At 31.1% G+C, this 22,997-nt stretch overlaps 1 protein-coding gene across 4 annotated transcripts in view; it reads right to left on the reverse strand.

The window, feature by feature from the left end:
- LOC134257739 (complement C1q tumor necrosis factor-related protein 3-like) overlaps positions 1 to 22,997 on the reverse strand; it is a 78,751-nt gene that overhangs the window by 20,727 nt on the left and 35,027 nt on the right. Inside the window, exons 1-3 of one of the 4 annotated variants that reach the window (XM_062740351.1) lie at positions 7,621 to 7,667; positions 2,937 to 3,020; positions 2,287 to 2,350 (exon numbers count right to left, since the gene is read on the reverse strand). In XM_062740351.1, the coding sequence (XP_062596335.1) occupies positions 2,287 to 2,350; positions 2,937 to 3,008 (136 nt within the window). In that variant the 5' untranslated portion in view covers positions 3,009 to 3,020; positions 7,621 to 7,667. Of the gene's footprint in view, positions 1 to 938; positions 1,394 to 2,286; positions 2,351 to 2,936; positions 3,021 to 7,620; positions 7,668 to 22,997 lie in introns of those variants that run through there. The other 3 variants (XM_062740365.1, XM_062740358.1, XM_062740343.1) reach the window with 3 other exon arrangements.

The raw sequence follows: 22,997 nt of genomic DNA on the forward strand, positions 1-22,997 counted from the left end.
TTTTCTGAATGATTGTTTCAATATTTTTCATTAATACAAAAAAATGATACATGTACTTCTTTTAAGGTATCAATGTTGAAGTAAAAATTTGTAAAATTTGAAGGATGCATCAATAAAACGCCTCTAGAAATTCAAAATATAAAAAATGGTTTTTTTTAAAAATATTTTTGTATGAATTGCTACAGCAACATATAAGTCATGAAATTAAACAGAAAATTTGAGAAAACATCAAATCTGTGTATAAGTAGCATTAACACACAATGTCTTTTCAAATATGAATTACACGTTATTCTTTGTAGTAGTTTCCTGGCTTTACATATATTCTTTAATGAAAATATAAAAACTATAAGATGTAAGAGATCAGATAAAACTTTTACAGTGTAAGGATTTTCTTACCATTTATTACATACTTAGTATAAATACAGGATTTTTGCATATGCGATATGGCTGACGTATTAATAGCCGTAGCCCTGCAGGGCTGATATGGATTTGCGGGGCTGATATAGGTTATCAGCCCTGCAGGGCTGATACGGATCAATATCACACCCATAGTATATTAAACCTAAAAAAAATAGTACTTTCGATCATACACATACGTTGGGGGTTACATAATTCTCTTAATTTTAACTTTTTGAATGAAATGATAATCTAACTGATAAATAATAAATTATTTCGAAATAACGAATTGAGGACATTTGAAAGAGAAGTACATACAGAAACAAACCGAAACTGTATGAGACAATAGACTGTGTACATTTTAAGAAGTCCGTGCATGATTATTTACGTATTTTCTTCTCAACTTAATGTGTTCTGTATTTTATTATTAAGTATGTAATAAATATAACAAAACATACCCTTTTCCATATCAAATCCTGTATCAGTCCGAAACACCAATATCAGCCAGAGGGTGATATATAACATATAAAACAAAACAAATATTTATTTTTAATGATTAATCATTTATTATATTTTGCATCAGCTTTTTGTCATACTACTGACTAATACAGACGAAAGCCGGAAAAGGAATTGGCTGAGTACTGGTATCTGTATATCTTTGAGAATTTCCAAGTCGGGGAAGTTTGAACCCAAACCTTGTTGCGTCGCCGTAGGTACAGGATTGCCATATTACTTCCCATGTTGTAAGCTGACGACACTCTTCCGGACACAGACTCGACCACTCGTCTTCCATTTTTCATCAACTAAAGAGCGTCTCCTTTGCCTCGTTGTGGCATGGATGTGAAGAAGAAGACATACACTCCATTTGAGGGGGCGCGGAAAATACCACGTCTGTACGCTCTCCCTATGTTGAGGGCTATACGAGAGTATCTTATGACTTGCTTGTTGCTCTTTATTTTCTGATTACCGAGATATGCAGTGAAGGCCACCCTTCTTCCTGAAACAAATCCTTTTTTTTATTTCAATGAAGCAAAATAAAAATTGTAGTCTGTAAATATCCATATCATTTCATAGTGATTAAGACACAAAAATGCATATTTCATATAAAGCAAATTTAGGCTAGTTTGAAATATATTTTATTCATTAAGAAATGGATTGAACAGCAGGCATAAATGCCTATGATCGTTTTCTCCACAAATTAAGGCTGCTCATGATTATGTTTTTTTTTAACTGAAATATATGTAGATTACGAATAGTATTCAAGCTCAAGTCCATAAAATATTATAAAATAGGAACAGGGCAAGCACGGAACTCATAAATGGGATCAGGTGCCATGTCCTGGGATATAAATAACATGTTCAGATTTTAATTTCTTGTATATCTTTTCCTTTTTTGAGATTAATTATTTTTTCTTAAGTACAATATAAATCTATTTTTTTATATAATATAATGAATAATTAATTCAACTTCTTAAATAAGTCTCAATTTAAAGCTTAAAATGGATTTTTAATTTTGTTTAACAATTTTTAGCATTTTCTAGTCAATGAACTATGATTTTCAAAAGCTGAGAAACGGACTTTATTTTTTTACAATGCACCAATATTAACGACGATGCTTATTGCTTTCAATCTCTGATTTTAACGTTTATAAAATATATGAAGACTTGTATATGTCATACAATGTTACTAATATTATGATAAGAGCATTAAAAACCACATTTAAATTAAAAATTCTTTTTTGCAATTTTTTTACCGAAATTGATTGAAATGATATACAAAATATTTACTGTTAGTATTTCTGATTTTGGGTATGGACAAGGCGGCATACAGAAAAGCTCTAATATTTTTTTTTGATATTCATGTTAAAATGAAATAAAATTGGTGAAACAACCTCTCATCGACAATCGTCTTTTAAAAAGTGCACTGGTGTCAGGATTCTTTATATTTTCTTCCTCCTGTAAAGTAATAAACACATATTAGATTATTATATGGTGAAAGATGCATTTTCAAACAGCTGTGAAATATATTATCAATTACAGTACAATAATCTATTCAATTTCTCCATTTGGACTTTAATAAGTTAACTTTTGTTGTCGTTGTGTTACCCGTTGTCACGTGTGTTGCTAAAATCGAACGGATTGTTAACTGCGTCTAAACCAATCAGATTTTAGTATTTAACATGAAAGTATAATAATATCAATTACAGTACAATAATCTATTCAATTTCTCCATTTGGACTTTAATAAGACTTTTGTTGTCAAATGTATAGCACCAGCGATCTTTCATAATATCATTGTCCTATATGATTCACGTTTTCAAGCATTTTCTGAAACAAGCTTTTCGAACCTTAACTTACACATCTCTTCATTAAACCTTCTTTAAAAATTGCACTGGTTTCAGGATTCTTTACAACAGCAATCTTGCAGAATATCGTTATTCACATTTTTAAAGCACATGGGTACCTAAACATTTTCTGAAACAAACTTTTTGAAAACTGTAACTATTCATACATATCTCCATTTTTCTCTCTTTCTTTCTTACCGAAAGAACTGTCTCCAACGCCACAAACAAAACCAAGCCGACCAGACACAGGTAAGACACTCTAACAAACATTATGTTGATTATCTGAAATAAAAATAGCACATAACGCTTATCAATTATCTTTTTTCTCAAAATAGGAGTGCTCAAGATTCCCTCTAAATCCACGGTATGGAAACAACTATACAATGCTTCAATACGGTTTCTTCTTTCAAATGATCTAGAAGAATCCTATTAGTTTCTTTTTGTTTGAAACAAACCTAGGAAGATTCCCTTCAAGTTTTTATAGCAAAGAAACTATTAAACTCCAAGACCATACTTCAAGGAAACTAGTGGTAAATTCAGATAATTTGAAGTAGTTTCACATTGTAGAAGACTACGATACCCTGCAAGTTTCTATGACACTGAAACTATCACATGCTCTGATTCCATCTGTTTCACAACTTATAAAATCAGTAGAATCTTTGAGTTTCTATAAAAACATTATTGAGAGTTGGAAACATCTGGTTTAAAGAGACACCGTGACGCAGAAATGGGAAAATTGATAAACGTAGAATTTTGGCATGACCCGTGTAAAGGACAAGTCTCAATAAGGTTGATCTGTGGTCCCCATCTGGATTAAGCAAGTGCCAACTTAATTAATAGAATCGCAGCGATTTAGGTTCCGTTGAAAAGATAAAGCAACATTCGTTATGGGAACTACCGGGAAAAAGGATAGAAACCCAAGGGTTTTTTGTAGTTTCTCACAAAGAAATTTCCTCGTGTTACCCGCTGAATATAATTATTATCTTTTTTTTCAAATCAGATTTAAGTTATTTGTTTTTATGAGTTGTAGTAATTTCAAGGACAGATTAATTATCCTTCAAATACATGCCTGGTTCTAAGCAATATTGTAGAAATGTCTGAAAAAAAATTGCTTACTGGTGTTGTGTTCATTCAAATGAACACAGAGTTATCGACCTCTTTAAATTTCAATCTTTTAAATAAATTCATTATTTGATGAAAAGTCAAAACATGATTATCCTGGATAATTGATGGTCCATTTCTTTAAAATTTTTCTTTTATCCGATCTTATCTTGAATCGATAGTTTATAAAATAAAGTATCCTACGATTCTAACTAAAAACCGACACTGCTTAATTAACATTTTAGAAAATTTAGATATTTGCCACAATTCGCGCACAATCTTAACATTTTTTCTTTACATTAAATATAATTTTTCTTTGAAGATAACCGAAAATGAAAGTATGCTGTATTTGACAAACAATGGACAAAAGACAATAAATATTTTTGATTTTTCTATTCATACTCTCAAAATTCTTCTATTTTTTCTCTCAGCCAGTGCCCGATTTTATTCCACTTTACATTCTTTTATATCGCTCCTTACAAACAAATTTTTTTTTTGGATGCGCCAATTAATTAATATACTTATTAATTTTAAAGTAATTGGCCATATTTCTGATATTTTATAGAATTTTGAAGCAAGTTAACTTGAAAAACAATTGAATCATAAGTAGAATTGATTTGTTCTAAGCGTCAAAATCTGAACTCATTCGTCGTCATACTAGTCAAAAGATCTACGCTCTCTAGGTGAAAAGTTACAAAGTCAACTAAAAATATTAACACAGAAATGCGGAAGTAATCATGTATGTATGACAAAGGTAGATAAACACATGCAAAATCCTGCTATGACGTCTAAAAGTGATAAAAATAAGCTCTGTTTTATCAATGTTCACAATGACGCCATGAAGTCACGTAAGTACCTAGTTGATTCGGGAAATAATTTGTTTTCATAAAGCAGTTGTACATGTATGTATATACTGCAGGAAAAATTACATCAAATAATATTTGCAATCAGAAATATTTCTCCTTGAGATTCTTTGCAAAAAAGAAGGTACTGTTTGGGCTTAACTATGTCCTGGCTACTAAAGTCGGGAAAAGCTCTTTATCTGTTAATGTTGGGAGACGAATGCACTGAGAAAAGACACTGCGCATGGACGGATTTTTTTTAATAAAGAGCCGAAACAGATTTTACAGCATGTTGTGCTATGCATGGACATATTTAAGAAATAAACAACGTTATTCAGTGAACATGGCGTTATGAATAGCAATTGCTTTGCTGGCATATTCCATGATGCGCGCTAGCGCATCATGGAAAATGTGCCAGCAGAGCTATTGATATTCATAATGCCATGTTCACTGAATATTCGTTGTTTATTACTTATATTTGCATTCTTTGATTTTGTTCAAGAATATCAGAGGAAATCCTGACTTACATAAGTACGCAGCTTCTTGTCTTCAGTAAAGAAAAACATACGGCTTTAAAATCAGTAAACCTGATCAATGCTCCTTTTCTCTAATAAATCACAAACAATTTATAAAGTATTTCCCTCTCAAACACAGTTATCTGGATACAAGCAGCGCCGTCATCACATTTTTGTTTTAATGCAGTTGTGACGTCATCGATCAACGTTATTAAAACCCTCGGACAAAAATCAATAATTTAACACTATGATGAAAAATGAGCATGCTTTTATAATGATTATTACTCCAGAATGATTTTCTATGATTTTTTTTTTTTATTTTTTTTTATTTTTAATAGCTGAAATCATTCTTGAAATAGATATACTATATAAAGAAATTTTCTCTTTCTGAATGTTATAACCCAAGTGTGAAGAGTTATCCTTCTTTGTACAAATATGCATGATACGAAAAAATAAAAAATATGGCAGTGCTCTTTAAATTTAAAAAGTTTTTTATACAATTAAATACATTGAACAAAATTAAATTTTTAAAGATATAAATAAGCAATTTTAATTATTCTGAATTTCTTTTTTTTTTTCAAAGAATATTATTAAAAACTTATTTCTATTCCTCTTATAAAACATTGCATATATATATACTTCTCAAAACGGCAAATAAGTGTAGTAGATCTTGTTCTACACGAGTGTGATAGAGCAATTGCAATCATAGTAGAAGCAGTTGCGTCTATAGTCCTATGAATGCAGTAGTTGACTACATGCTCATAGTGGGAGAAAGCAGTGGATATGCAAATATTATGATATGTACAGTATATATATATATATATATATATATATATATATATATATATACAAGTGAATATATATATATGTGTGTGTGTGTGTGTATATATATATATATATATATATATATATATATATATATATATATATATATATATATATATATATATATATATATATATATGTGTGTGTGTGTGTGTGTGTGTGTGTGTGTGTGTGTGTGTGTGTGTGTGTGTGTGTGTGTGTGTGTGTGTGTGTGTGTGTGTGTGTGACATTCAGTTATTCGTTCTCAAGTTAGATCGCATTTTTGAAAGATAAAAGTTAAATGATAAAATTGATGTATCAAGTTAATTAATATGCGTATGTCTGTACATTCAGTCATGTTGATTTCCAGCATCGTTCTTATGATATATTTGTATGCAATGTCTTAGTAAAGTGAAGGAAAATTTTATGTCATTATTTCAACATTATAATTAAATGATAAGTTAAAATAATATTTATTTTTCTTTGACAGACGAATCAAAGTAAAAAAAGGACAGAAAACGTTTTCCGACTATTTTTTTTTCGTTGATACGTCGGTCAAAGAAAAACATAGTACATTCTTTTCTTAAATGTTTTGCAGCTTTCAAAGAAAATACGGGAAAATAGATCTCACAATTTGCATTTAGAAAGTCATATTTATTTAATATTGGTAAAACCATTCGTTTCGTCATTTTTTACTGCATGGAATTTCAATAATTCAGAAAGGATTAATTTTATATCCCTTCTAAATGTTGGAAAAATATAGGACCTGATTTGTTTTGAAATAGTACCTTGTTCTTCGAAAACAGTTTTAAAAAATTATGTTTTAACTAACGACCTTTAGTAACACTCGGACTGAATTACGACGCTCCAAGTAGGCATATTTATCAAGAAGCGCGTTAGAGACATTGATGTTTAAATTGTAAATTCGCTTCCAATTTTAATTTAAGAATGATCATGTGCTGTATCTGGGTTTATAAAATGTATTCGTTGATGCTACTGGTAAATATGCTCTCTGACTGATTTTAAAGAAAGAATTTTTAACTTACTTTTGATATTTTGTGACGTTTCTAAAATAGTACTTAGGAAAGGATATCATTCTCCACCCATACTATTGGCAAGATTTTGCCATTTCTGACAAATGGACAGGTACAGAAAAAAAATAACTTGTATGGTAAGCAATATAATAGTCGAAAAAAGTTTCAAGCTTCTGTTTTTAGCTTCGGTGACAGAAAGCTAAGGAACAAGTCACTTGACCGCCTAACAGGAGGGCTAATTCGAAAAATTTTCAAGGTAACTGGAGCAAAGAATCATTTCTATTTTGGAAGTTATTCAATAAGTTAGCGAACGTTTTGATCACCCTTCGTATACGTAACTATTATTTAGGAATTTGCTAATTGGACTGTTACTATTGAGTGAAGTTTCTTCAGCCATTGCCAATAGGTAAAGAAAAGTGAAGTTTCTTCAGCCATTGCCAATAGGTAAAGAAAAGTCTTTAGCTGTGTCAAGAGATAATGACGCCAACAAAGGGTATCTCCATTAAGCATACTGACCATTTATGTACAGTTTTCAAACTTAGTACTAAAACAAAATTCTGAAAAAGTGGAATGATATCATATTTACCTGTCTTTTCTTTGGTTGTCACCAACTCAAATGGACAGAGAACATCACTTTCTTTTAGACATTTTTTTCTGCAACCTGTTGTTCCATCATCAAAAGCACCCTTAATTATGTATGCTATATTTAGATCAAAAGAAATTGACGAATTTATTTGAATTCATACTAATTATGCAAAACATGTTTTTCGCCTGCAAATTTTATGGTTTTTTCAGTTATTTTTAATTTCGTAAATTTACCCACCTGTTACTTGTGGATATGAAATAAAAGATAATGTTCAATGGATCAAAATTATATTGGCGTGCTTAATGATTTTAATATTAATTGTATGTTTAAGCACAACCTGCTTCATATACATTTACAGTTGAATAAAAGACGTATCGACTGAAACTTTTATATCAAACGTTTGAGTCATATTTCTTTTGTAAACTAATAAAAATATTACATGTTATTTAATACACGATGGTTTTCCCCAGAAAAATGTGAACTTTTTAAAAGTTTCAAAAAATTACCCGACCAAAATCATTTCATTTTTGCATAATGTTGGATAATGGTATTTTTGTCATTGTGAATACACAATATGTAAGTTTGCAATGTCATATGCATTTATATAAAATATTTAAAGGGTGTAAAATATCGATGCTCGGTGCACGGCAATTTTTTTTACTTCAAAAAAAGCATTGGCAGCTATACAGAAAAATAATGTAACAAAAATTATATCGTCAGAAACTGTATGATCTAGAGTACCCGGTACTCGTGATTAAAATATCAATGCTCTGAAATCATAAATAATAAATATATAACGTTATAAGATTATATGCCTTAATTGACACTATTAATTAGATATCGACGTTGAGCGATAATGCCGCGCTCCAAATTATCACGCAGTGTTGTGTCGAGCGGGCTTTGACTCCTTTTCAAACGAACAGACAGCTACTAATAAGGGAACGATTCAAGTACATGTATCTTTTACGGTCTAAACATAGTAAAAGAGGTTAAAAGAAAAAATCACTTGTTATCCGATGAAAAAAGTGTTTGATTGACCAACGAAAATGGCGACAAATTGGAAAGACTACAGAGCTAGACGTCATATGAGGGCTGTTCAATAAATAATGTCCTGAACTGTATGACAAACAATACAGATATAATATGATATCACTTTCTCTCATTATTGAATCTTTACTGAATTCATAAAAGTTTATGTGACCACTTTTCATCACATAGTTTCATCATGACAAGCTGGGAAACAAGGGCTTTTCGAGACAATGCATTATAAATAAATGGTAAAGAATCAGTAAACTAGAGAGAAAATAAGGGCTACATTAAAGCTGCTGTAAAACTTGTTAAAAATCCCAAACAAATATTCAGTGAAATATGTGTCATTTACAACAATCGATGCCTGTTTTATAGACAGATCAGCAGGTGGACTTCAATCATAAAAAATTATATAATGGACATCAAAAATGGGTACCCTCCTTGCCAACAAAAATTGTAACAACTTATCTATTGTTTGTAAAATTTCAACAAATAATATTTGATGATGTATGATTGACTTTAAGACACACAGCAAATTTGGTAGACATCATATCGGGAGTAGTTTACACTGTTTTTAAGAAACATTTGACAGTAAAAAATGCTTGGTACTCAAAGGTCACCCTATATTTTGAAAAATGAGTGAAAAAGACTGCGTGTGTGAAAGTCTTAACAATTATTTTAAAATATCAGTAATTGTAGTTAGCTGCGTTTGTTTTATATTCAAACAGATATTGGAACATGAATCTTTTGCTTAAAATCATCAAAACAAAATTTACCATAAGATGTACTTGATAAAAACGGCGAAGGTCTGACAAAAGCAAAAGTATGCAAGAGCACAAAGACAGATTTATATGCAATTTTCTTAAATATTAGCGGTATTGTTGTTCAAATTCGTATTTGGGGAGACAATTAAATATCTGGAGGAGTCTGGAAAGCAATTTTTTTGCAAAAAGATCGAAAGGTTTATTAGAGGAAGGACCCAGAATCAGAAATTCAAGACACTGAATTTCATCATGACAGCGTCCAAACCCGCATGCCTTGAAGAGTAAAAGGGTTTTCGGGATAAACAAAAAGTTAATGTTTTTTCACATTAACAATATTTGCCAGATCTTTGACCATTTGACATGTTTCTATTTCCAAACTTGAAAAAAAACCCACCTTTTTGAAGGAAAAAACAAGTCCAGGAAATCATTGGATCTGACATTTTCCAGTATACTAAGGGTCAAACCAAAAAATGAGCTAAAAACAATCAGAAATTGGACAAAAATGTTACAGACATTTGTTTGAATTAAAAGAGATTAATAAGTAAAATCATGAAGACTAAATCATTGAAAAGCGGCGTTTGCTTCTTTCTGAGCACCGAGGACATTATTTATTTAACGTCCCTCGTATAGGGTGGCCACCGTGAAGTATTCGAGTAGTTAGATTTGTAATCGGGACTGGGAAACTGTCTATTAAAGAATTTATTCCATGATTTATTCTTAACTGCATATAGTACGCGTGAAATTGATATTTCAGTAACTAAAACAAAAAAAAAATGCTGTATCAAATTTATGCAATGTAATTTTTAAAAATGCACGATTCGATCCTTAACAAATTCAAAATCTCCATGAGGTACGTTTTGATGTTATTGGTGTTGCTCCGGCAGCTATTTTGAATTCATTTGTTTACCAAAGGGAAAGATGTCATGTATAGAGATATCTACTAAAAATTCTGTTAAGTATAAAAATATCTCTGTTTCTATTAAGGCAAGCCAACTTTTAACATCATAATATTAGTTAAACAAAAAATGTTCAAAACATTAACGTTTATGGACAACACTCGTATATAGAGGATATTGAGAAAAGATTTTAAGAAAAAATTGTCTAATAATGTTAATAACCTTTATATACAGTAAAATATTAGACTTAATTCTACCTGTTCGTCCTTCGCAGAAGAGAAAGCAATAATGGCATGTAATTATGTATACAAGTTTTGGATTTAAATTGCATATTTATACTTTTCCCCCTTTTTCACTGAAAGTAGGGGGTTGAGGTGTCTGTGATCTTAAAGACTCCTCGCAATATCTCGAGAAGCCTTCTTTTACAATTAAGTTTTACATAACAACCCCCTGTGGCCTATGATAGATCTCTAATGATTTGGAGATCAAAAGTGCATGGTTAAAAAAGGATACATTATGTCTGATGCAAGATTCTCGTTTCCGCACTGCAATAGCAATCCACACGAAAATATATGAAAAAATATTTTTCTTAAAGTTATTGAAACTTCAGGTTTTGAAGGCTTTGATTGACACATCCTTGAACTTTCAAAAATTAATTTTTATTCTTTATATGTAAGAAAGTAGCAATTTAAAAGCATTTTAGATGAAATAAGATTTTTAATATATTTTCTTGTGAAATGTTAATCCAATATACATGTATATGTCGTGATAATATATAACAAAAAATATTAAATCTAAATCTGTACATATGAACAGATATAAGATACATATGTAACTCCCTTTGTTGGATATTTTGATTGTAAAGACGTTGTACTTTGGAAAGATGAGACAATATTTATATTTCTCAAATTTTCAGTATTACATCTATACTAAAATTCTTAAATTTAAAATGTTAATCTGAATAAAAACGCATGTACTAAAGCGAGGGAATCTTTCTCTTTGAATGGTTAATCTTAACCTAAGAACCTGTAAGCTGTATAAAATTATTTTTGATCTTTTTGTGTTAAGCAGTAAAATACGTCCAAATAATCATAAGCTGTAAATATCAATATGGAAAAGAAAAATTTAATACATTTTAGTTTTAAAAGAACATGGGGGAACAAGGCGTGCAAAATGCCTATAATTTCAGATGTTAGGAAATCATATTCAATTTGAAAATTGTGTATTTAAAATTATCGCACAAGAATATAAAGCGTTTTGTGCATTTCATGTGATACGGTTTCAATTCCATATATAAGACGTTTGGTCACCTACACGGGTTGGTGCACACTGACCTTAAAGGTCTAATGAAAACATCGATTAAATGTCAAACATGTGCTGTGTATGGGGTTCTCCATACAAAAATTTAACACTAATCGTAAATCAGAAAGAAATAAGAAAAATGATAATTAGAAAATAAATAAAAACAGGATCGAATGAGTGAATAAATGTTTTGACAATTACTTGTAACTTGACAATTACTTGTAACTTACACGTTCTTACAATCAAACAGCCTTGAGAGCCACACATAGAACGCTATAAAAGGGGACATATTTTTGGAGACAGTGCAAGTTTAATGGATCCAACGACCAGAAGGAAAAAGCATAAAAGCAATCAGAATAAATCATCCAAATTCCTATACGAAATACACACAATGTCACACAGAGTACGATTCGCCCTTTCGATATTTTGAAAAGGCATTGACAATTCAGTTTCTAAAAATAGATGGCAAAATTTCCATTTTTGAGCCCAGGCTTCTGAGAAGGATAGAACAATTTTTTGACCATGATAGACCATTTTTCTGAATTTGAATCATCTTTGATATAAATAAATATGAAAAACCCATATCTATGATATTAAAATGTGTTTTAGGTATTTATTATCAATTTTCACGAAGACTCCTGGTTTCATTGCATTTCTTTTTAGCTATAATTGTTACTAGTATAAAGATAACCCATAATTCATCTATAAGAAAATAGTGTAAAACAGCATTGTAGGTTACATAAAATATTGTTAGCACTTCCCCCTTCCAAACTTATAGGAAAAGGCAAAAAACACGTACTGTACATGTGTATATGTATAAGTAAGCTGTATTTTTCTTCATCAAAATAAAGCTATTCTTCATATAATAAATTAGATAGTAAAAAAATATCAACAAGTTTCTAACAAATATGCACAACTGTTTAATATTTGTAAAATGTTTCTTCCATACACGTTCAGAAAAAGGTCATTCAAAATCCAGTATAAGTAGTATTTGAAAAAAATTATACTGTACAAAACATGTACATCTACATTAAATTTTTTTCTGTTCTGTTTTTTTTAATTTTTCTTCATACTATTTCTTCATTTAAAAAAATCAATATATATTATTTTTATTGATAAATGTTTTTTAGCGCTCTTCATTATACGAGAGAGAGAGAGAGAGAGAGAGAGAGAGAGAGAGAGAGAGAGAGAGAGAGAGAGAGAGAGAGAGAGAGAGAGAGAGAGAGAGAGAGAGAGAGAGAGAGAAAACATCATAATCATGCCACAAATTAGAGCTTCATTTGTTTCTTTTTTCCCTCTGTACCTACATCTTCCGGATTTATGCTTTCATTTGCATCATCTTTACTAAATATTCCTCGCAGTATTTTATCTATCGTACATTCAATTTTTGTTTGCACCTATATTTTGCTTTCCTCCATCCACTTTCACAAGAGCGTTATATTTACTTCTTTTCAAAGGGGTCTGGAGTTACCTTTAAAAATCACATCTGTGTCTGTCATCTCTTCATCAGATTTCATCGTGTTAACTAAAAGCTGTATAAAAAGATATTTAAGATATGTATACCGTGTTAAACCGTAATTTTGCACGGCTGAAACCAAACAAAAATCTCTGAAGTCTGATAAGCTATCAAAAATGAAGCATTCTTGCAAATTCGACGAAATATTATTCGGTATTAACAAAGTACTGGTCGGGAAAAGAACATGATTTTCTAATGAATATTAATGAAGGATTGACGTTTATGCTGGATCTGCGCATGTGCGCGGGAAAGTATCACGAGAATCATTAGGTTGAGGAAACTTTTTTCTATGAAGTCTGTTCAGTGAGGAACCAACATGACTGACAAATTGACCAATCAGCTCAATGAGTTGCATTTTATGCATTTACGGATTACTACATAAAATACTACATGTGTTTTTCGAAAAGGCTATTTTTTTTAAATCGCTCTCGGAAAGACGTGATGAGGCATTTTTATCCATGCATTTACACGCTTAATGCATTTAATTTATTATCTACTAATCCCATACTCACATTTACATACAAATGATTAACAATGAAAAAAATTAGAGTTTTCCCCACTCAATTGTACAGGTCCGTTTGTTTACAGTTTCCTCGTGCTGTACTGTCATGCAGTGAAAAAAACAATTTCACGAGACTATTCCTCGGTACAAAAAGCAACCAACTCTGATGTGTGCTCACGTATTGACAATGTTTACAACGTGTAGAAACATACATTATGCTACTCAATACATGTTCTACGATCAACGCACATAAGAATCAATATAGAGGTATTTTTGAAAAAAAAAGCAACTTAAGTCTTTTTTTAAAATAAATGCATAAACTTTAAATTTATGGTAACAAGTAACTGAGCAAAAACTAATTCAACCAGTTACATGGCAAATTTACGAATATATCGAGTTTAAAAACTAGAGTCTTATTTACTTGTAGAGCCTTTGTGAGCAGTATAAACTGAATTTGTGTGTTAATGTGAGAATGGAAATACTCAATTAGTACCTATTCTTCGTATTTTTCTCAAACACTTTTCAAAATTCCGTGTCTATGCACCTCTAATTAAATTGGAGTATTTCCAGGAAAGATACGAATGCTTTATCTTAAAATTGTACTTTTAAGGTATAGTGGGTGATTGCTTTATGATAAAAATATATATTTTGTTGAAAACGTTTAGGATTCTTTCGAAAAAATGGAGCAAAGATCCACTCATATTGAAAATTTATTGAAAAGTATGAGAGAAAAAAATAGTATTTGTAAACTATGTATTTTCTTAGGCAGTGATTTCACCTTTTGTGAGATTTTTGTAAATTGAAGATATTTTACAATATGTATATATTAATATTAGATGAAATTTGGATATAATTGAGATTCAATTTTTACCTTATTTTTGTCGCACAATAGGCACTTCGTCTTCCTTATCTTCCATTTTGTTTGATTATTTTTGCAAATTTTGATATGGAGCTCTCCTATAAAAGAAAACCAATATTGTCTGAAAATGGCCACAACCACATTTGGAAACGAATAAGTTTGTGTAAAGTTATTGCATTGATTCGTAAAGATAAAGTAGATGATTCAATTTCATATACTTTAAGAATTAAAACAAAACCTGATATATTCTCACCCGACGATCGACGTGAAAAGGAATAGAAAGTCTCAGTTTTTTAGCCAAATATTCAATTATTTCAATATTTGATTCCCCATATTTGTTGCCCAGGATAAAATAAACATGCGGTTCATTAAAACCACTTCTGATAAATGAACTTTCTCTTTCTTCGGACAAGGAATTTTCTTGCTGATATCAAATATAGTTTAGGTAGGGATATGTATTTTGCCATATACATATCCATATTCTTAGAGTCTATAAGATTTACAATGGTTTCAATTTCCTCCTATTTGTTTTTTTTCCCTCAGGATGTAACGAGTACGAAACTTTCGATCAGCACACAGAAAAAAATAATGTGATGATAAACTATTGTTTATGTGTGGGTTGAGGTTTTACAGTTTATAAGTTGTCTTTTCTGGATCTAAATAGCCTTTATTTAACGTTTCAGTCTGTGATTGCATCAACATTAACAATGATTTTCATTGAGCATTGAAATTTTTATTCATTAAAAGCAGATAAAAACAACAATACAACACCATGCTTACTTGAAAGGTGTTTATCAGATCGACTTTGTATCGACCACAAGGAGAAGGGTACGTTCTCGCTATTTTGCCAGTTAAACAAGCAGTTAAGGTCAGGCACGTAGAATGAAGTGGGAAGGGCTGTCCCCTTTTTCGGACATAAGTTTTTAATATAAAAATTGTTGTTGGAGGTCCAGTCCTACCACCAACTTTTGGTTGGAGCATTGTCAAATAAAGGTACAGTGGAGTCGCCAATTTCGGATCACTTCAGGGTGTTTCGTTGAAATTTTGCATATTTGATCATTTATATTTTATGTAATATAATCATTGAGAGTACAAATAGTGCGTCAACAAAAACTCTTTTTGTTTTCAAAATTAGCTTAAAAGGAACACTATTTACAGGCTATTTTTGCAAGGCGTAGCTTACCCAGTTAATGTGCAAATCATTTTCTCCATTTCCGGATCATGTGACTTCATGGTACTGTATTATTCACGGATCACTTCGGAACACAATTTTTTTGATGTCGAAACATAAGAAAAATCATGGAGCTTGGAAAAACGTAAAGAACACAGAAATAAATCTTTTTTTTTTAAACAATAACAACAAAACAAATTGCAATACGCAGCATTAAAAATAATATATTAGTAATTAAAATGATATAATAAAATTACTGTGGTTTCATCAATATTCGTTGAGCACGAATTTTCGTGGATTTCGTTGTTGAACAGATCCACGAATTCAAATGTTCACCGAATTAAGAAATATGCCATTCATTTGTATAAGCAATGCTTTTGTCCACGAAATTACGTATCCACGAAAACGTCTGTTTAATAAAATCCACGAAAATTGATGCCCACGAAAATTGATGAAACCACAGTATGTAAAAAAGGTTGAAAGTTGAAAGCAAAAAGCAATTTTTAAAAATATATTTTTCAGTTCAATTACGAGCTGCAATATGAGCTGCACATTTAAGTAGCAAAATAAAATTTTCAAACAATGCAGCTTATATTGCTTTATTAAAGATAAAAATACGTTTGTCACTTGTTTTTTTTTACATTGAATTGTGACATGTTTTCCATGATCCTTAATTAGAGAAAATGAATCAGTTTGATTTATTTAGCAGTGTAATTTAATTTGACCAGTGATCATAATGATTGATTTTTTAGTTAAAACTGAATGAATGTGCCATACGTTCAAGCTATTATTGTTTATCTAGAACTTGTATAATATCCATAATATATATGTGCACTGTTCTCTTAAAATTGATTTTCAAAGACAAAAGAAAGAGAGAAAGAGAGAGAGGGAGAGGGTTCAAATGAGCAAAAACGAAATACAAATATAGCAACATATATTGAAACATTTTTTTGCATGCTTTAAGCTTCATATCCCCTTCCTAGATGCTACTCGACCAACCATTTACTTGGTATCCTTAAGCTTATACGCTTTGCTGTAACAGTTTTTCCCCATTACAGCCCGATGGCAGTGGATATTTGTTATATTTCTATGAGATGAAATTTTGCAACATGTCTGCCCTTCTAGCTTTTTTGGTAGAATATGGAAATCTGGGTCAGCAGTTGCTTGAAAATATTGCGTCATCTGTTCAAAACCCATAGTCTCGATAATGTTTAGCCACTACCTATAACGCACGAGTTATCGTCCTTGCACTGGTATTTAAGGCATTTATCACAATATGGTGATTTATATATTTGAATATCCAATCAGTAATTAGAAATTACTTATTTGTTGAAACAAATTAATACCTTGTTAAAACAAATAAGTATTTAGTTATAACAAATTAATAATTTTTAAAACAAATTACTTGTTAGTTTAAACAAAGTATTACTTTGTGATGACAAATTACTAATTTGTCATAGTAAATTCTAATTTTGACAAAATTTGAAGTGTATACAGATCTACGAAAGCCAAATCTAAATCCAATTTAGGACCTATTAAAAATATTTTTTGATTCGAAAGATTTGTTTTCACGAATAAAAGTCATTTAATCGAGTTCGACAATTGAGGCCTATAGAAAAGTTATAACGAATTCTACCATGATTATTGCAGACATCAAAGAAATTCCATGGACATAATTCTCCAATAAATCACGAACGTCATCAAAAAAATTAATGGATCAGAGACAGGCTAGAGTCTACAACAGAAACTCCGCTAACGCCTCGGCCTTTATCTTTCAAACAAACAACATTTCTCGACCTCGGAGGTTATCCTGCAACATTCACGACAACACGGACTTTATTTCTTAATTCAACAAATTCGTTTTAACAAATTTAATTTATTATAACGAATTTTATTTGTTATAGCAAATTTAAAAATTGTTATAACAATTCTAATTTGTTCTAACGAATTTTAGAATCTTTTTGATTGAAATCTATTCATTATTTCAGTTTTTTGAATTCGTCTCACGAATTAAAGATACCTGTTATAACAGATTGAATTTGTTATAACGAATTCCAGAAATTTGGTATAAGGAATTAAATTCGTTTTAACAAATTCGACAATTCGAATTCAAATATATTTTTGATATGTCCTAAATGGGCTTCCGTAGTTTCCGTATATATTCATATAATTTTCAATGTGGTCATCGTGCAGGGGCGTAGTATCAGGGGGGGCCAGGGGGGGCCAGGCCCCCCCCACTTTTTCTCCCGACATTACCTTTACTATAGAAAATGTTTACTGAAAGGAAGGTTGGCCCCCCCACATTTGTATATAAGAAAATTAACCCCAAAAAGTTTGAATTGAAAGATAGTTGGTCTTGAAAAAAGTTAGCCATTACCCCCCCCCCCCCCCCCCCCCCCACGAAATAGGATTTTCGACTTCGGGCAACTTTTTTTTTTTTTTTTTTTTTTTTTTTGCTTGTCAACTTTTTCAGGTAAGTAAAAAAAATTTTTCTCAGGTTGGCCCCCCCACTTCCAAAAACGATGCTACGCGCCTGTCGTGTATATAAGATAGGGCATCATCACAAGCTAGAGGTCCACAGTCAATATGTTTCCGGTAGTTCAACGTGATAACTTAGATCTCCTGGCTTCAATTTAATTCAATTCACTTTATTACGTAAGACATATATCTTATTGTATACAATATAAATTTATAACATGTAAACAGTAAAGCATTGGCTTGCTAAGATGAAGATATGGTAGCACCATTATAGAATTATTAAATCAAATGCACGTGCAACAAGCAAAAATGCCTAATTATTCTCTAAATGCTGCCAGATGCTAAAATGGACATGCAACATGCAGATATTGTGGATCTTTGTCATGATATGTGATAATGCCAATGTTCTGTTATAAAAAGAATAGAAAACGATCCTTACCATTTACAACTGCAATAATAAAAAGTGTGTTTCAGAACACATAATAGGGATTGTCTTGCCCATGGAATGTAAACAGGAAAGATTTTCCAAGCACCATCTATCGGTGGAATTGTTTTTCATTACCTTGAGAATTCTATTTTTAGAGCGACTCTGAGTAACACCGACCGCAAGGATAATAGTCTAAAACAAAGATCGCGTGTATAAACAAACAGTTCTACTTTTTCTAAATAAACAGGATTTGTCTAATATTTTTAAAATGACGTGTATATAAATACATCGTGTATGATCGAGGAACCCCACTTATAATAAGTTTAAACTTTAGTTTTATATTTAATTGGTATCAAACATGCAAATGTTTTATGTTGCATGTATAAATATAAGATATTTTAATAATAGATCAAGCATTTCAGTTTTAATGGAATTTTTGTGCTTCATTGCTGTTTGTAATCTCATTTTCACTCCTTTTCTAATTTCTTCTTGAAAGGGCCGATAAATTGGTTTGCGGCCGATTTTTGACGCTTGCATCAATAGGTTTCATGGAGTTTTTTAGCTGTATTTTTTTCTGTAGGCATTCTTTATTTGTAATTATGTATAATTTCAATAGATCAAAATGCATTTGTAACTTTTGACCCTTTACAACCCAAATCTTGGTTCAGAGGATTTACATGATTTATCACATTATACTAATTAATAATTAATTGATTACATGTATTTCTGATCATTGGTATTCATGTCAACTTTTTTTAACCTACATCATTGGTAAAGTGATTGTTTTAACAGAGTTACTGAAAAGCAGAAATCATAGTTTTATATTTAATTCAATTCACATTGTTTATTGTTTTAAACAGATAAACTGAAAAGGACAACCATTTCCACTGGACATATATCTTATTGATAAAATACTACATTTAATAACAGAAATATAAATTTATATATCATGTAAACAGTAAAGCATTGGCTTGCTATTGTTCTGTTTACTTTAATAAGAAAGATCAAAAATGGTAGCATCATTATAGAATTATTAAATCAAATGCACGTGCAACAAGCAAAAATGCCTAATTATTCTCTAAATGCTGCCAGATACTAAAATGGACATGCAACATGCAGATATTGTGGATCTTTGTCATGATATGTGATAATGCCAATGTTCTGTTATAAAAAGAATAGAAAACGATCCTTACCATTTACAACTGCAATAATAAAAAGTGTGTTTCAGAACACATTTACTGTTTAAATTTTTTAAAAATATTATACACGTTTTTAGTTCTTAAGGCATATCTTGAAACTCAATATGTTTTGGTTCCATGTCTTATGCTCGCCTATCTTGGGGAGCAGTTCATGCAAGCAACCTTTTTTTTTTATAAAACCATCAATTAATGAATATCTTATAAATGAAAAATAAAAACAAATTAAAACCTAAAAACAACCATTCAGACAAATATTAATGCTAAATTTTAAAATGTTTATTCATGACGTTTTGTTTGATATCAATAAAGAGTTTTTTCATCAAGGCAATGACAAAATAACTCCTCAATTCCATTCCCAATACACACATTCTAACAAAACGAACACATCTTGAGTTGAACTTTGTCCTTATAATCATATGGGAGACGGGGTGTGGGTCATCATCTAGTGAGCTCATACCCCTCATATTCTCTAGATTAAATTTGATCAAGTGTGTATGGTTTGTTTCGATACTTAACAGGTACATTTGCGAAGTATTATAATAAAAAGGAACGGTCTTAAATTAAAATTTCATATTTTGCTTCTGTTAAATAAAAGGTTACAAAAATGAAAATGTTTGCTCTTATCTTCATATCTAACTTTCTAAAATATTCCCAGAACTCGGTAAGAGAATGAAATAAAACAAGATTTATACTAGAGGTATTGTGAGCACTGATGAATTCACTAAAAATACTCCCGTCTCCCATATGATAATAATGCCCATGTTTTGCTCTGGGAAAAACAAAATGAGCGTCAGAACCAAAAAGTGAAATAGCAGGTGCACAACGGCATTACATAACTAGTTTTAATTGTAACGGGATCGTTACAGATGTTCCCCAAACTCTCCCCAACTCCATTTTTGTGCCATTTTCCTGTAAGTCTTTTAAAAATATGCTTAATATCGAAGGATTCGAAGTTTTTCATGAAAGAATTCTAAAAGCTTCAGTGATACATGTATCAACTATATACCATTTATTAACGTATTGCACGCACACGCAGGTGGATGCACATGCAAAATTTCCAAAAAATGAAAAATGACCTAACTTCACCAGAACACTATTGCGTCAAATTCCCACAATTTTTGCACATACTTCACGAAAATATTGAATATACATCACAAGATTATAGAACATACATCACAAGATTTTGCATATACATCACAAGATATGGCACATGCATCACAAAATTAAGGTCGTTTAAAGCAATTGCTAATTAAACGCATTTAATTGATTTCCGAAAAACACAGGGGGTATGTCTTTTGACACTTTCCCCCAATTGCCGCGAGTATAAAAGAGGGGCGCACGAGGCGTTTTCCTCCTCTTGCTTGTTAGCTTTCCCAGCGATTTTGCACTTTTGAGGGGGTGGCAGAGATGTATAGACATCTCTGAGTGGCGGATATGTCAGACAAGCAGAGACATTTGTCATCATTATATTAATTATTGTTTATGTATGATTATCTATTTTATGATTGGTAGAGCATGTTGTGGCTCGCTAAGGCTACCCTAGGAGCCAATACAAGCTTGCTATGGAGTGCACTAGGAGCTTGTGTGAGGGATCTGTTCGGTATAACAGTAACCTCATACCCCGTTCGGTATAACGGGTGGTTATTTTTGCCCTACTCGGTATAGTGGGCTTACCTGTTCGGTATAACAGGTAGTAGCCTCGCTAAGGAATCCCCTAGGAGGCAATTACATTTCCCAGCTGACTCGCTAAGGGGTACCCTAGGAGTCGATTTATAAATATTGTTACGCCTTGCTATGGATTACCCTAGAAGGCGAGGTGCCATAACGCCCGTTATCGATTTAGGTGTGTGGCACCCAATGATTGTTAAATGCTTGCCTGATATTTGTCATTGAAACAATTATTAAAGCTGTGGCCTTTATCATCCAAGAAACATGTTTTGTTATTTTTTCGGAAAATATTCTATTAAAGAACATACATCACAAGATTAAAAAACATGCATCACAAAATTTGGAATATATATAACAAGTTATTGCATATACATCACAAGATTATGAATATACATCACAACTTAGTACATACATCACAAGATTTTGAACATACATCACAATATTTTAAACATGCATCACAAGATTTAGAATATACATTACAAGATTATCGAATAAAAGAACCTTTTTACACGCCATAATCTGTTATGAGAAATTCATAATTTACAATAGTGGAAAATTTCACCATTTTCCAATTACCCAATTACCAATTAGGTCACAACTGCCATATAATTTTTATCATTATAGAAATCATTAAAATATTTTCTTATTTTTTTTAAAATTTAATTAGTGTCTATATTCTCATTTGTAATTTTCAACCATTTTCGCCAATAAATAGATAAAATATTCCATGAACTTTTGGATCAACCCTCATACATGCAGAAATATCTCATATAGAAATGGTTATTCGGACGAAAGACCTTTCCATGCTCGCAACGAGTTTCGTTTCTAGTTTATTATCTTGATATGATGATTGAAGATATATTTAACAGTAGTTTTAAAGAGAATAAAAAAAATTTACTGGTACATTGTCAACATTAGATATCAAATTTTATCTACACTTTCAAATAATTGATTTTCAAGTAGGGGGATTGAGAATATAAAACATTATTACTTTGTAAAGCTATGCACAATTATGATGTATCAAAAGTGCAACACTGTACTTTGCATTGCCTTGCTTGCTCCAGTCTTTATGAGTTTTGCGGGAATCAATCTACTGAGTAATGCAGGAATACGTATGTTTCTTTTTGTTACTTATTTGCAGCTGATTGTTAATAGCAGCAAAGTTCCACTTGTAATACCGTATAAGCAGACATTTCAGCGAAGATTTAATTTTGGCATTATTAGCGAGGATACCAATATCGCTTTAAATTAATTGCGCTTTATCTGTAATAGCTTTTTAGTGAGTTTTTTAAAATCGTTAAAATTACATCTCCCTAAAAATAAAATAACAATTTTAAAGGACACTTTGCTAAATTTGCGTCTCGCAAAAACTTCCACTTATACGGTAACTTGAAAATGTCATGTTTTCTTTCGGTATTTTATCAATTTTAACAATATTCAAAACAGAAAACTGCAAACTATTTATTCCAGTGATAAAAGGTGTTTAAAAGCAATCTGTTGCCGTTTAGCAAAATTTAAACGACGTAAAGAACCAGGGGCCAGTTTTACAAAAGGAACAAAAGTCCG

Source organism: Saccostrea cucullata, unplaced genomic scaffold, assembly GCF_032062105.1.
Source record: "Saccostrea cucullata isolate Sc308-1 unplaced genomic scaffold, CSIRO_AGI_Scuc_v1 ctg4458, whole genome shotgun sequence".
Taxonomy (NCBI): domain Eukaryota; kingdom Metazoa; phylum Mollusca; class Bivalvia; order Ostreida; family Ostreidae; genus Saccostrea; species Saccostrea cuccullata.